We start from the raw sequence: 16,324 nt of genomic DNA on the forward strand, positions 1-16,324 counted from the left end.
GCCTGTTTCCTGATCTCTGAAATGAGATACTAAAAGTGCTTGCTTCACAGAGCTACTAGAATGAAGAAATGAGTGTACTCATCTAAAGTCTTAGAACTCTTAGTGTCTGCCATTTGATGTTAGCTGTTACAATATATATATATATATATACCTAGTCACCATTAAAAATAAAACATTATGTAAGAGCCTGTTCTGTGCGAGCACTGCGTCATGCACAATAAACACAGAGGACAAGTGCAACGTCACGTTCAGTGCTCATGATGTGGCCAGGAGAAAGACAGTAGACAAATAGATGTGCATAAACTTACCATTTCAAATAGTGGTAGGTGCTTTAAAGGGTTACATATGTTAGGCATAGAACTAGGTGTAGATGAAGATGGCATCGTCATCACCGTCACCGTCACACCATTAAAATTGTCACCACCACCATGGCCATCATCATTTACCACCAGCACCACCACCATCAACACTGTCACCGTGTCATCATTGCGATCATCAACTACCAGTACCACCTCCACCACCAGCACCGCCATCATCACGAATCGTTATTGAGCACTTTCCCTGCACCAAGCACGCTGCTAAGCATTGTGCAGTGTTTTGTTTTTAATCATAACGATTCCCCGAGATAGGTGCGCTTAATTCTCTTAGGTTAGGAAATCTTTAAACAGAAAGAGGCAGCCATGTTTCTTGTAATCACCCTCAGTTTCGAGGTGAAGAGACTGATGTCTGGAAGGGGGCAGTGGCTTGTGTATGGTCACCATCACGATGGGATTACGGGCTCTTTGTCCCACTATCCACTTAGCCATCCCACAGTGGACTCTTGAAAAGCAGTACTATCAGTCACTTCTGAGAGCAGTGCTTCCCCGCAGGGCTTCCAGGCGGTAATCTTAATGGAAGGCTGATGGCACATCCTTCCTCTAAAGGGCAGCTGGGGGCTTCAGACCACCAAACTGCAGGTTAGCAGCCGCACGCTTTACTGACTGCACCACTGCGGATCCTTGAGTGGGTTTCTGAACGTGCATCCCGAGTCCAGTCTTACTCCTCATGGGATCTGGCCGCTGCCTCTCTGAGAGCAGACGCTGCCACCCTGTCTCTTCCGCGTCGGCTGTCCTCAGGAGTGTGGACCGTGGAGTCCAGAATGTCGCAGAATGTGACTCATGGTCCTTGGCCTTTTCTCACCTCGGACCAGTCAACGGCCTCCGCACTAGGGTTGCCCTTGGAGGGGTTGCCGACAAGGCTGATGGGAGGGGTAGGCGAGCCTTAATGGTGGTGCATGGCATTGTCATATGCTGTCGAGTTGGCTCTGACAGTGCCCCTGCCCACAACAGAATGAAGCGCTGCCCGTCCTGTTCCAGTCTCACAGTGGTTACGCTCCAGCCCAGTGTTGAGTTCGCTATGCCAGCCCATCTTGTTGAAGAGCTTCTTCTTTTTCACCGGCCCTACCTTACCTACCATGATGTCCTGCTCCAGAGACTGCGCCCTCCTAGTCACATGTGTAAAGCACATGAGACAAAAGCCTGGCCGCCCTTGATTTTTAAGGAGCCTTCTATGAATATTCTCCACCAGCACCGTGATTCAACTTCATCAGTTTCCCTGCAGCCTCTCTTCTTTGTTGTCCGGCGATTGCAGATTCCCTGGCTCGGGTCAGGCTCACTTGAGGCCTCAAAGGGGCATCCTTGCTCTTTCCCACTTTAAAGAGGCCTGTGCAGCAGATGCTCCCAGTGCAGCGCCAGCGCCGGACTTCCTGACTGCTGCTTCAACGAGTGGTGGATGGAATCCTTGACAGCTCCCCTCTGTTTATCACGTGTTGTGTATTGGTCGAATTGTGAGGATTTTTGTCCTCTTTACCCTGAGTTGTAATCCATACTGAGGCTGTATTCTTTGGTTTCCATCAGTAAGTGCTTCCAGTACTCTTGTCTTTTGGCAAGCAAGATTGTGTCATCTGCATATTGCAGGTTGATTTTAAAAGGCTGTATTTTTTCACCCTACTTACTCAATCTGTATGCTGAGCAAATAATCCAAGAAGCCGGGCTGTACAAAGAAGACCTTAGTCATTAGTGTTTAATACATCAAATCTGTTCCTGAATTCAGGTGGGTTATACTCAAGGTTGTATTTAGCTCTCTTGGACTGGTTTTTATTTTCGTCATTTTCAACCTGAACTTGCATGTCATTAAATGATGATCTGTTCTTCAGTCAGCCCCTTCCTTGTTTTGGTTGATAATCTTGAACATCTCTATCGGCTCTTCCCAGAGATGTAGTTGCTTTGATTCCTGTATGTTCCACCTGGCACTAAAACCTACCTTCAGTGGGTGACTCTGCTGGCGTGTGAAATATTGCTGGCTTAGCTTCCAGCATCATAGCAACATGCAAGCCACCCCAGGAGGACAACTGGCACAGGAGGGGTAGAATTGGAGTTCACACCCCTGCTATAAAGAGAAAGTGTGGTTAGAACCAAGTGTGTTGCTAGTGTCATTCCTCAAATTTGAAGGACCAGGAGCTTCGTGGGGAGCGCTGGTGGCACTGTGGGTAGACACTGGGCTGCTACCTGAGATGTGGGATGTTCAAACCCACCAGGCACTCTGTGAGAGCAAGATGAGGCTTGTGTGTCTGTTGAGATGGACATCCTTGGAGACTGTCGGCGGGAAACAGTTTTCCTCTTGCTCCATAGCATTGCTTTAAATCAGAATACACTCGACAGCAATGGCTTAATGTCCCCTCAGGCTCTTTCTTCTTTGTGTCTACACATTCAATAGCTGTTAACATACCTTTTAAGTAGCAACTCAGACTCTTTAGAGACAAATACATTCCTGCAATAATGGGTATGTGCTTATTCTGCCGACCCTGTGCAGACCCTGCAGTTTTCCAGCGCCATGGTGGTCTGGTACTTGCCTGGGGTTCAGGTGCTGGTTTTTGGCAGTTCCTCCTCAAGTTAAGCTCAGAGAACTCAGTGGTCAACTGTCACGTGCTCCAGTCCTGGTCTGGAAGGCTCTACCCACCCTTGATGTACTCGGCTCCCTTTTCCAGGGAGCTTCTCCCGAGCCCCCCTCTCTCAGGATCTCTGTGCCCACACACTGTCTATTTCTTTTGTAGCTCTCACAGCTTCATATGTGCTTTCTGCTGGTGACTGCTGGATGTTGTGCCTCCTTCTGCTAGAGCAGCCCCACTGCGGGACTAGAACCCACTTCTGTTTTGTATTCCCGTTGCCCAAAGCGGGCTCTGACACAGTAGTTAAACATTGGGGGTCTCATCGCAAGCACAGTGGTTTGAACCCACCAGCTGCTCTCCGGGACAAAGATGAGGCTGGCTGCTCCTGTCAAGTTTTTGTCCTCTTGGTAACTCTATGCAGGGTCACCGGAAGTCAGAATGGATTTGCCGGCAGTGGGGTGGGTTGGGGTTTAAACGTGGAATCTCATGCTGTGACTGCCCTCTAACTATCTGCTAAGTGAACGAAGAGATGCCTCTGGAGCTTCCGCATCTGACCAGGGAGTTTTCTTTCTTCTTTTCTCTCTCTTGATGTTGGAGTGGTAGGAAATGTCCCCACTGGGCGCTACTGGAGTCAGAAGCAGAAGTGGTACCTGTGAGTACCGCCTGGGCTGCTGCTTGGCTTGTCGGCGAGTGCAGCCTGCTTCCAGCCCTTGCGCGCCCTCTCCCTTGAAAGAGGAAGGAAGAGACTCTGCCCGGCTGCTTGGTGTCAAGATCGGGTGGGAACGTGGCCTCTGGAGACACCATGTCCTGGGCTCCTGTCCCAGTTCTGTGGCTTTTTGCCTCCCTAGATCTCAGTTATCTTATCCATAACATGGAAGATAAAAATAGAAACTAAAGTCCGTGGCATGATGGGGGTGTGGGCTGTTATAATTATGTCATCATATCGTATCATGCTGTTAGGTGTCATCAAGTTGGTTTCAATGCCTAGTGACCGTATGCATAACACAGGAACCAGCACCGGCCCTGTGCCATCCTTACAGTTGATCTCTTTGAGCCCAGCGCGGCAGCCACTGCCATTGTACCTTGCCCTCGTCTTCGATGCCCTGCTGCTTTGCTGAGTGAGGTGCCCTTTTCCAGGGACATGTCCAAGCCACATTATCCTTGCTCCTAAGAAGTATTCTTCCTGTGTTACTTCCAAGAAATATTTGTTGCTTGTTCTTTTGGCAGTCCATGGTACTTTCAATACTCCTCAGTATCACCACGAGTCCGCTGTATCAGTGCCTCTTTAGTCTCCCATATTCAGTGTTCCACTGTGGTCACCTGCACATGAGGCAATTGAAGCCACCATGGCTTGGGCCAGGGGCACTTTAGTCCTCGAAATGACATCCTTGCCCTTCAACCCTGGAAAAGAGGACTTGCGCAGCACACCTACCCAATGCAGTACGCTGTTTGGTTTCTTGACGGCTGCTTCCATGAGCGTTGATTTTGGATCCAAGGCGGAGGAAATCCTTGACAACTCCAATTCTGTTGATCACGACACTACGTGTTAGTGGTGCTGTTAGGATTTTGGTTTGCTTTATATTGTTGAAATCCACTCAAGGTTGCAATCCCTAATCTTCGTCAGCAAGTGCTTTCAATCACTATAGGTCCAATGGTCATAATTATTATAACTATGCTATTTTTAATTTCAAAAGGCAATCCTATAAGAATTTCTCAGATGGAATGAAAAACTGCATTCTTGTACCTCAATACATTTTAATTTTTAATAGTAATTGTAATATTTTAATTCACATGTATTCACATATATTCATGTATATTCCCATCTCAATCTTTGTCCACATACAGACACTTTAAGGAGTTCTGGTAGCAAAGGATCACATTAGAAGGTCCTAGATAGATTGGGAGAAAAATATGGAACAAAATCCTATAGGAGGCTAGGCTTACTGATAAGAGACTTATGGAACCCCCAAACTCTGGTCCTTAGGCACCCTGCAGGTCTGGAACGGAACTTCCCTCTCTCTGTGTTAGAGTAAGCAAGCATTTAAGAATCCAAGCGCTGCATTTACCCAGGGACAGAGCTCAGAGAAGGCAGGCTGGAAACGGGGCCCTGGGAGGAAGTGGAATCAGGGCTGCCCCGCGGAGGGGGCTGCAGTGGAGGAAGAGGAACAAAATGCACAATGTGGCCAAGCTGTTGGGTGCCTGCCTAGTGACCAGGTCTGCAAGCCTTCACGTAACTCACGAGAGAGCATTTAGCACAGCCGTCACGCTGCAGCAGCTCCCTGGGTGGAGTGTGTGTGTGTGTGTGTGTGTGTGTGTGTGGTGTGTGAGAGAGAGAGAGACAAGACAGACAGACAGACATGGCGGGGACAGCTGGGGCCAGGGGAGTCCTGGTAATACTCGGGTTCAGTGTTCAACTGCTATCCGGCCCCCTCTGGGGAAGGTCATGATGAGAGCCAGCCCTCCTCGGTCATAGTGCGCGTCTGAGCCGGAGGGCACCTGGTGCCATGCGATGAGGACACACCTCACGTTTGCATCATGCCCTCAGGACTTCCATTTTATCAGGAACGGTTTTCTACGCGGCCTTCCCAGTTTGGTGGTCCCAGGTCCCACACCTGAAGGGTCTCAAACCCTGTCCTTGGGCAGCGGTAGCGCTCCCACTGTCGCCGTGTTCCCGACGCGGCTGCAGGGGACGTGTAGTGCAGCACCTACGCCTTCCTTTTGGCTCCTCCTCTGCACAGACCCCGAGGCCATGTGACTGTGCTACCCGGTGGGTACTCATGGCCCATGAAGAGCAGCCTTTTGAGTGCTGTTAACCCCGAATGTAGCCTTGCTACTGACAGCGGTGTGTTAGCTACATAGATAGCCCCTCTTCGTTTGGCTTAGAAATAACCTTTGTGTTAGAAAGTAGAAAATGCCTGCTTTCACCATTGAAGTTCCTAGACGGTGGGGCCCAGGCATTGCTATTAATTTCTGATTATAGCGTGGTCCGTGGTGTCCCCTAATAGACCTTGGACCCTCCCCCCCCCAGCATGTTGCTGGCTGGTCACATGGTAGGTGCGATGGGCGTGCTGTGAAGTGTAGGAGCCGGCCAGTCTGCTGCCGTGGGTTTTCGGGACACTGGCTGAGAGGCTGCGAAGACAGAGGCAGTTGTTATTCTTGCAGGTTGTACTCTGTCTCTTTCCTGCCCTCTCATCAGTCTCTCTTCTCTTTGCACAGGAAGCCAAAAAGAAGTATGACAAAGAGACAGAGAAGTATTGCGGCATCTTGGAAAAGCATTTGAATTTGTCTTCCAAAAAGAAAGAATCTCAGCTCCAGGAGGTAAGATGCTTTGTAGACTCTGGGGCAAGGGTTTGCCTTGTCCGTGGTGCTGTGGGTTTGTGCGGGAGAAAGATGGGGCTTTCTGCTCCCGGAGAGTTACAGTCTTGGAAACTTCCAGGGGCCGTTCTACGCTGCCCTGTAGGGTCGCTCTGAGTCGGCATGGGCTCTGTGGCAGTGAGTTTGGGGTGCGGGGGTGGTGTGTACTGGGTGCTGTCTGGGTTGGAAGAGCCCTCGTGAACCAGGGGCTCCGGCCCCTCAGTCCGTGGCCTGTGGATGCTGCCTCCCCTTTGTGACTGTCCAGCCTGCCGATGGCCGAGGAACTTTCTGCTGACCAAGACCACCCACCACCTTGTTGGGGGGCCTTCACCAGTAGAAAGTTTTCTTCACTTCACATTGAGGCTCGCTATTTCCCTCACCCTCGCCTCTTGGCCTGCTTTCTGCTCTCCGTTACTTCGCCCGTGATGCCCTGCCTCCTGAGAGACACAGCTGCCGCTCTAGGCATGCTTCTGGCGTGCACACTCTGTTTGCTCCTCGTCTCGACCAGCACCCGACCTTCCTTGCATGGCTTCCCCACACACGGCTCTTCCGCCCTCACGGCGGGGGGGGAGTCCCTGGGCGCCACAGAGAGTTAGTAAGCGTGGCTTCTAGCTTGCAGACCCAATGATGATTTGCTTCTGAAACAATTCAGCAGCTGCATCCCCCTGGAGCGCAGGCAGGGCCTCTCCCAGGGAACTGGACAGAGCTGGTGCACGCCGCAGGCCTGGCCCTGGTAGACGTCTTGGGCGTCGGCAGTTTGGTTGCCAGCAGCACCTCTCTGACCACCCGCCCGCCTGGTGCTCAAAGAAAGGGCCTCCTGTAGCTGCAGAGCTTGGACCTTCTCCCTCTTTCTGATCCTCGCGGATTGACACGGCGCTGAGGGAGCGGGTTTATAGGAGACACACGGGGTCTTCCTAGTGAGCATCCAGTTTGCGTTCACTGCCGTTTCATTTAACTCTTACCCGACACCCTCTGTGCCAAAGAGAGGCTGTGACGGCCAGGCTAGCCATTCGCCTTCCTTGTGAGCCCGTCCCATTCTGGTGCTTCTTCAGTGTAAGCTCATCCGAGCTGGTCCAGCTGAGTTGTCCGGAAGACGAAGAGAGACCTAATGCTAGTTTGTTGCCCATCTTCAGTTAGAGATGTGCATTTTATTGGGGGTTCTTTGCTTTGAGTGGTGACTATGAATGATTGCTGTTACTCAGGTTGTGGAACCACTAGCCCCTTGGTCAGTCCATCCATCCATCCATCTGTTACAAATGCTTATAAGGGTCTCTTCGGACCAGTTCGTGGTCTGGTCCCAGAAGCGGCCATTGAGTACTCAGTGCGAGATCTCGGAAGTAGACACCACCTGCTCTCCTTGAAGGTCTTGTGCCTGAGGAGGGAGCAGGAACCACACACAGAAGTGCTTCCCGAAGCAGCATAGCTACCCAGGGAGGTCCTGTCACTCGTGATTGCAGAATGCGCATTTTCTTGGGCTGGTGTTGGAAGACCACGCTCGCTCTTCATAGGGACTGGGTGCTAGGGGTGCGCCCAGCGGAGGCGGCTGGCCCCTGATGAATATGTACTTGTGGAGCATCTTCCCGGCTCGCTCACTGTTGGTGGACATTCTCGTAGTGTCCGTTGGCAGTGAGGGTGTGCTGGCTCGTTTCCGTTGCAGGAGAGCTTGTTTGGGCTGTGGAGCTCAGTGAACACAGCTGTCACCAGTGCCAGTTCCAAACAGCTCCCGGTGACTGCTGGCTGGAGTGGATTTAGTGAACTCTGTGGAGTTGACGGTTCTTCCCATGGGTCTTAGGAGGCCCGCAGCAAGTCGTCCTGTAGGCTGGCCATTCCCCAGAGTGGGGGCGCCTCTCCTGCCTGCCTGTGTCTGACACGGTCAGGGATAAGTCAAGCCTTTTAGCTTAGGGTGCTTCCAACACCATCTTCTGCCCAGACAGCACCGTGTAGCTGCCAGAACATTGGACAGCGAGGGTCGTTGTCAAGGCATCCTGGAGCCGTTAGGCTTCTTCTGATGGCCCCACCACATGTACAGCGTACACATGGACGTGTAGGGTTCTCACGGCTATGACCATCCAGAGGCAGCTCGTTGGGCCTGCGTTCTGGGGTGTCTCTGGGTAAGTTTGAACCTCTGACCTTTTGGTTAATAGAGTGCAGTGCTTCACTCTATGTGCCACCCAGAGACTCCCGAGGTAGCTTTGAATGACCCAGGACGCCTCTGCCCCATCATCACTGCACTGGGGAAGGCTGCTTAGCCCGTGTGTCGTTGAGCTGATTCTGACGCAGAGCCGCCATGTGACAGAGTAGCGCTGCCCCAGAGGGTTTTCCACCTGTGCAGGCAGACGGCCGGGCCTCTCCTTCAGAGCCATGGGGTGTGGGTGCGCCCTCAGCTTTCTCCTTAGTGGCTGAGCACTTAGCCATTGTGCCACCAGGGAGTGCTCAGCTGCTCCCTGTAACCTTCTCGGTCGTTCTGGGTCACAGGCCACTGGCCAGCAGCTTTGGGCGTTGGTTCTCTCCTCTGTGAAATCCTCTGGGGAAAAGCCTCTCCCGCACGCCTCTTTGGGAGTGTGAACTGTAGCCTGCTGCATTGCCAAGTGAGTTGTCCCTGTGACTGGCTCATTGTCCTGCACCCTCTGTTCCCAAACTGGATGGCACTGGTTCTGAATCGAGGGGCCCTGGTGGCTCGCACTGTTGGGAGAGGCTTGGACTGCTAGGCCCAAGGTCAGCGGTTCAAAATCACCCGCCACTCGTCGGGAGAAACCGAGTTTGCCTGTTCGGAGCTCCGTGCACTTTGTTCATTGTACTCTTTGGTTACCGCCCCTGTGTTCTTCTCGTGGGCCCTCAGGCTTTCTAAGTACGTCCAGGGAAAGGGTCGCATGGCGTGTATTTCTTGCAAGTCGTGGTCTGTTCTGGTGACTTCTTAAGTATTTCCCTCCTCCTCTTTTGGATAATTATTTTCATTCATGAGAGAAAGAAATCAATGGTGCATTTAACACTTGTAAAGGACCACATGTCAATGCTCCAGGAGACTAGAGACATGCTTTCCAGGAATGAAGGCATCCGAGAGGATGGGAAATGCACTTGTCTCCACCTCCCAGCATGAAATACCATTCCCACTTCTGAGTGTGACAGGCTTGCTAACTCTGAACTGACGACGCTGAAGGACAGTGCCGTCATTTCTGGTCACCTTTGATTCATATTTCCAGAACTATAGGTCTGAGCGTGCAGTCATATAATCCAGTCAGAAATCTAGGAGTTTTGTGAGTAAAAGTAAGAGAGGAATCCAGCTGGACTTGGGGTTGGAGCCAGCCCACACACCTGCAGCAGAGAAAGAGCACCTTTTGAAGAGGGCCTGCTTGGTGCTTCCACACTGCCCTCTGCTGGCCAGTGCTGCAACGCCGCCTGCTTCTGCTCGTCTAGCTCAGCCATCGGCCAACTGTGGCTCCTGAGCTGCAGGCCGCTCTTCCGGTATGTCCACATGGCTCTGTATTAGAACTGAAAATGAAAATAAAACTGTCAGAGTTTCAATTATAACAGTTTAAAGGCTATTATTCAGATAAGGGTGATTTCGTTTGTTGGTACAAATATATTTCTGGCACTTGACTAAATTTTAAATTGATGTGAGGGACAAGATCGGTTCTTGCATCTCAAAAGTTTACCAAGCCCTGGCCTAGGGAGAGCTCAGAGAATGTCATGTGGAGGCGAATTGAACTGGACGTAGTGAGTTGGTTGTCTTTGGCTGGGAGACAGGTGGCTGCTCGAAGCAATAGGTTGAGGAAGAGACCCTGGGATCTGCCAGAGACCTTCCCTCGGGGAGGGCTGGGCCTAGGAGGGGAGTTGAACAGCAATATGACCCGTGAGCCTGGTGTTTTCAAGAGGAAAGAACTCGGTCTTTAGTGGAAGAGAGAGCTAGGGCCAGTAGAATTCAGAAGTCAGGCAGGGAATGAGGCTTCCGGGACTGCATTCTGGAGTCGGGTTTGCAAGATCAGGGCGCCCCCAAGCACTGGGAGAACAACCCAAGGTGGCATGGCACATTGTTGGGTGTGGAGGTGTTCAGAGTCCTTCATAGGACTCACTGCCATTGAGTTATTTCTGATCCATAGTGACCCTGGAGGACCACCTAGAACGGCCCCCGGGGCTTTCTAACTTTTTATAGGAGTAGAAAGCCTCATAGTCTTCCCAAGGAGCAGCTGGTGGTTTTGAACAGTTGACCTATTTGTTAGCAGCCCAACGTGTAACCCACATGCAGATGAGGAATTTTTGTCACGGTGTGACAGAGGGGCAGTTACCTGACTCTGGATTTCAGGCAAGGCCTCCTGGAGGCTGAGCCTGAACTGCCCTGAGGTGTAAGTAGGGGTTCACCTGGAGATAGTGGTAGGGCCGGAAGGAACGGGCTGGGTGTGGTGCTAAGGTGGATCCTGGGGAGCTCGCAGGGCTGAGGCTCTGACTCAGTTGGGGAGCCGATGGTCTCCTGTGAGGGGGGATGCTGTTAGAGGGCTAGGAAAACGGTGTATTTTAGGGGAAATTCTCCACAGGAAATCAGGTTCACATTCAATAATTCATATACCCAGGTGCCCTGTGACATTGGCAACAGACAGTCTTTGCAATGTGTGGGCATTCTCCCCACCCCCACCCCACCCTCGATCATAGCTTTCTAACTGTAGCGGAAGTCAAGTTTAATAAAAATCTCTAACATAACCTCAATGATTTTTCTGTTGCTACTAACAAGAATATAGTAGCCAATATTTATTGAATACATTCTCTGTTGTTCATTTTACATGGCTCACTCATTGACTGCCATCACGTCAACGCTGACTCATAGCAACCCTGTGGGTTTCCAAGACTAACTGTTTACGGGGGTAGAAAGGCCCAGTCTTTCTCCTGCAGAGCTGCTGCTGGTTTTGAACCCGCCAACCATGTAGATCGCAGCTCAGTGAGTAACCTCGACACCACTGGGACTCCACTTCATGAGGCCTCTCCCAAATTCCCAGAAGCACCGTGTGAAGTATGGGTGCGAGCTCTGCCTCCGTCGTATTTGTATACGAGGGTCGGATGCTCCGATGCTAACCGCCTGCTGCAGGCCCGTGGCTGGTTAACAAGGGGGGTGGGGGATGTGAGGATTTGAACCCTGGCATTCTGGGCCCGGAGCCCTTTCCTCTAACTCAGTGCTCTCTGTTCCTTCCTCCTGGGAGGGGTCATCAAAGTAGATTTGATGCAGTGGGCTTCCTTACAGAGGTCAAGTGACTTGCTGTAGGGTTAGGCAGTGGTGGGATTCGAATGATCGGCCCTTTTAATTACAAAACAAAACGATACACCAAAAGATAGTTTACTGTTTCATACAGTTAATACTTAAATAAGAGCATTAAACGAGGTACACAAAACTAGATTGTTACAAGAAAGTGTTTTAAAATATTAATGAAGAATACCAAGTAATACTTGACAAAAAGAACTATTCAGATACTTTCATTGCTTCTTGATTGGTGGCCTCATTTGCCACATTCTTTGCTTCTGTCTGAGAATCATCAGCTGTGTGCTTTAGCCTGAGTTGTCTTTTCCTTATAGGATTGGGACTCCATTCCTTTAGAGCAGTGGTTCTTAACCTGTGGGTTGCGACCCCTTTGGGAGTCAAATGACCCTGTCACAGGGGTGACTTGATTCATAACAGTAGCAAAATGACAGTAATGAAGTAGCAATGAAAACAATTTTATGGTGGGGGGAGGGTCACCACAACGTGAGGACCTGTATTACAGGGTCGCGGCATTAGGAAGGTTGAGAACTGCTGCTCTAGAGGTAGGTGCATTAGACAAGAGCCACTGTGTTTGATATATTAGAACAGGTGACTCCTCTGAACAGGTCACGTCTATCTTTCTGCTTCTGCTGAACGTAACGGCAGTTGTTCTGACAGTATTTAAGCTCTTTGAACATTTGAAAAAGTTGCACAATTCACGTATACTGTCTCGGGAATTTGGGGCATTACACAAAGCTGAAACGAACAACAGCATGACCCCTGCTGGGTGTTTGGCATTTCTTAGATGTTTGTTTACGGAAGGAACAAACACTAGGGAATAAAAATGTAGTGTTTCATAAAAAATATAGTGAGTTTTATGATACAATAAATGCTACAAGCATAGTTCTAATTTTTTATACTTATCAATGGGATGAACATTACACTGCTGCTCAGGCGAACGTTAAAAAAGAGAGTAAAAAATGTAAATTCACGATTTCCACACCTAAAACCTTGATTACAACTGCCATTTTAACAACCAGTTGGCCGAACCTAACAAAAAACTAGGCATCAGTTCTGCTGAACCAGCGTGAACCTGCTGTACCACTGGGTATAAAGATTAGCTTAACATTTCCAGCCATGTCGTGATGGTTCTCTGCATATTTGTTAAACAAACAAACAAACAAAAAAGAAACACTCACACACACCCCAAGCTCTCCGGAACTTTTGAAAAATACTTGACCCCTGTCTGATGAGTTCTTCTAATTTTGTTTGATTATTGAGGACTGTTCGCTGATTCCGGAATGAAAAGCATTTAAATTTCCTGACCTTCCTCAGGACCTCTCTTTGCAATTGCATGTGGTATGACAGCGCCATCTAGTGGATTCTTTGAAAAAACCTATGCATTCTTCAATGGCTAAGCCACTTACTTAAAAGCAGTATGCATTGACCAAAGTTCATCCAACTCTTCTTCTCTTGGAAAGCCAGTGTCGGCATTGGGCACATTGTGGAGGAGTGAGTGAAGGACCCATCTTTATGGTCGAAAGGTGTGGCAGTTACATAATCTCCTGTCAACTTGAGCAAAGAAGTAGTCTAGTCTGTCAATCAGGCCATAGCCAATGAAGCCTCTGCGTGGACATGGGCTTCTCCTGAGGGTTCTGGGAACTCCTGTCTTCCTCCCTGGAGGGGGACAGACACACTCTCTGCTTCACATTCCTGTTGACAAGCCACATGGGGCTAAGCTGATGGAGCCAGAACCGTGGAGCTAGGTACAGGAGCCATGTGGAGACCCATGCCAGCGCTGAGATGCTTCCTCTGCCACTGGATCCATGAGACTTTCCATGCACTGGCCTCTGCTCTTCCTGCATTGGGCGTCTTTGCATGTGTGCCATGAGTCTGAAGAGGAATTTATACACTGGTATCGGACATATGAGCTAATATTGGCCATAGGGACTTGATCTGGACTGGGCTGAGATGTTTCTTAATATACAATACTCTGTATATAAAACTCTCTCTTACACACATATGAGTGTCTATGAATTTGTTTCTCTGGTCAACCAGACCAACTCAAGAGCTCTCGAAGGGTGTCTTTTTCCCAGGAAGGACAGAATGGCTGGTGGGTCTCAGACAATCTTGACAAACTTCCTATTCACAGTGGGGAAAAGTCCAGTCTGCTGGCGTGTGGGAATCCCGCTTGCGATTCTGCACGGAGGTGTCTGCGGGGCAGTGACTCAATTAAGTGGCTGAGAATGCAGGGCAATTGGCAGGAGAACCCAATCATCTCACTTGAGATTTCTTCTCCCTTTCCCTTTGGAATTTCTTGCAAGTGTTTCTTCTTAGCGTGTGTTGCCACCGGACCAGGCTTTTGGTGCTGACTGGTGACTTCATTTATTCAGCCGCAGGCGTCTATTGTATGTGTACTGCGTGCCAGGCACCATACTAGGCGTGAGCGTAGGAAGGTGGATAAATGAGACAAGGTCTTGGCACTCAACATATTCTACTGAGAATTTCACGTCGTGATCAGGAGATGAGACGGACACACGCAGGGGCTGCCTGTGTAAGATAGAGTGTGGTCACAGCTGAACTGAGGAGGGGACAGCTGTAGGTGGTGACCAGAAGGGTGAGAGGGAGTGAGCTAGTGGAGAAGGAGGCCGCATGTCCTTCAGGTGGTAGATGCATCATCAAAATCTCTATTGTCGGGTTAAGAAATAAAGTAGGCCGAGACAGAATTAAAACTATGAGTTTGAAGCCTTCACTACAATTGTATATTTTTACTGGGTCAAGATGTAAATCGTGATAAGGTCCTGGAGGAGAACTTGGAAAGTACAGTGGACTGCCAGAAGAACCAGCAAATCTATCTTGAAAGAAATACAGCCAGAGTGCTCCTGAGAGGCAAGGATGGTGAGATTCCATCTTATATACTTTGGACATGTTGTCAGGGGAGGCCAGTCCCTGGAGAAAGGACATCATGCTTGGTAAAGGAGCGGGGCGGCGGAAAAGCGGAAGGCCCTGGACAGGATGGATTGACTCAGGGGCAGCAGCAACAGGCTCCGACCTAAGACCAATTGTGAGGATAGGCGGTACTTCCTGCGTCGTGCACAGGGTCTCTCTGCGTCAGAATGGACTTGATGGCACCTAGAACAGTTCCTAGAAAACATGTCACTGTGCGCACGGAAGCTAGAAATGGGTGGGGTGTTTATTGAGGGGATGCGTGGTTCAGAAGACGGTGCATCCAGTGCAGAGCTGGGGAGGCAGGGAAGAGTGTGGGAGAGTCCGAGGGCAAGGAGGTGCACCACCTGGCTGGAGCGCAGCGAGGTGGGCTAAGTGGAGGGGCAGGCAGCCCCCACAGGGCCCTGCAGACCACGGGAGAGGATCTGATGCAGACTTCAGAAAGGTGTGGGGGTGGTGTTAGGATGTAGGGGGAGAGGCAGGGAAGGGGGAGAGCGGGGAGAGACAGGGAAGGGAGTGGTCCAGGGTTAATGCGGCCAGCTTTGAGGAGAGGCAGGGGTTGGATCCCATCGGCTTTACAGTGCCAGGATGCATTGCTGTTTAACTTTGTGGACAGATACCATTACCTTCGCTCTTTCCCTGTGGCCCAGAGACCAGAGCGGAGTGACTTGGGCTACCTGGGCAAGGAGGGACTTGGCACTGGAGCCCAGCTGTTGGCTTCGACTTGCTCTCTTGAGATTTTTGCTCCTGTTGTTTTCTCGCAGGTGTTTCCCCCGGCTCCTTCACACCGCACCTCCTCCAGGGAGGCGCCAGGCCTGCTTTCAGCATGACCCACCCCTATGTACTCATTCAATCTCTGGTGGCAAGCTGAGGCAGGCAGGAGGTCTAAGGTCTGTGGGAGGTGGCCAGAGGAACAGGTGCCCCCGCCCTTGGTGTAAGGGGATCGGATTGGCACTAGGAGGAATGGAAAGTTGGCAGGGATGTGGGACTAAGCTGCCAGGGGCCCACGTAGAAGGTGTGTCAGCACAGTTCTGCATAGCCAGGCCTGGCCACGGGGTTAAGATCATTCTGACACCCCGTCGCGGCTGTTAGTTGGTGGTTTTAGTCAACAGTTAGCTACCCAGCTGGCTGGCTTCTGTGTCGGACTAGGCGAGTGGTCCCGGGGGGAAGCCGCGAGTCCAGGAAGACTCCAGTGACCGCTCAGTCTGTCATGGCAGCTGTCCTTTTCTGCCACCGTCACAGTTCTTTGATTTGTCGACTTTCAGCTCCAGGAGGGCAGCGTCTCGTTTTGCCCACAGTGGCTGAGCGAAGGAGCGATGGCCGGTGGCAGGGTTGTGACAGTGGCCTGACGTGTTACAGTGTAGGGCTGCTTCTTGGGCGCCTGCTCTCGGCTGTCATCTGTACAGAGGCCCATCACCCAGAGGACCCTGGCTGGGCTGGACCTGCAGGATAGCAAGTGAAACAAAACTGCCCGCAGCCCCCCAGGCTGCCATTTGTGAACACGGAGGGAAAAGACTCTCCCAAGTGGCTTCTCAAGCATCCTGACAAGGAGACACAGAAAGATCTGGGGCTGTGCTTAGTACAGTGCATTATAGAAGGGCCTTGGTGCCTTCATTTCTTAAGAAAGCAAAGTGCTTTGCTGCCCACTGCCAGGCTATTCATTTCTATTAAAAAATGTATCCTCCTTATTGTATCATAAAAAAATGCGCTTTCTGTAAAACTCTGCCGGGAATGACAGAGTTGTCCTCGCCGCTCTCAGGCGAGGTTCCGAGTCTGGTGGTGATGGTGGCAGGAGTTACGTCCCAGCATAGCATCGTGTCATGTGTCACCCACACATACACAGTAACCCCCCCGCCCCCAGGTTCCAGACCCTGCCA

The 16,324-nt window shown here is 50.7% G+C and overlaps 1 protein-coding gene across 3 annotated transcripts in view; it reads left to right on the forward strand.

Annotated features, from left to right (window-relative positions):
• Positions 1 to 16,324, forward strand: part of ARHGAP26 (Rho GTPase activating protein 26) — a 522,575-nt gene that overhangs the window by 132,819 nt on the left and 373,432 nt on the right. For all 3 annotated transcript variants that reach the window (XM_075541756.1, XM_075541758.1, XM_075541757.1), the window contains exon 5: positions 6,143 to 6,244. In XM_075541756.1, coding sequence (XP_075397871.1) covers positions 6,143 to 6,244 — 102 coding nt within the window. The remainder of the gene's footprint in view (positions 1 to 6,142; positions 6,245 to 16,324) is intronic.

Source organism: Tenrec ecaudatus, chromosome 2, assembly GCF_050624435.1.
Source record: "Tenrec ecaudatus isolate mTenEca1 chromosome 2, mTenEca1.hap1, whole genome shotgun sequence".
Lineage (NCBI taxonomy): Eukaryota > Metazoa > Chordata > Mammalia > Afrosoricida > Tenrecidae > Tenrec > Tenrec ecaudatus.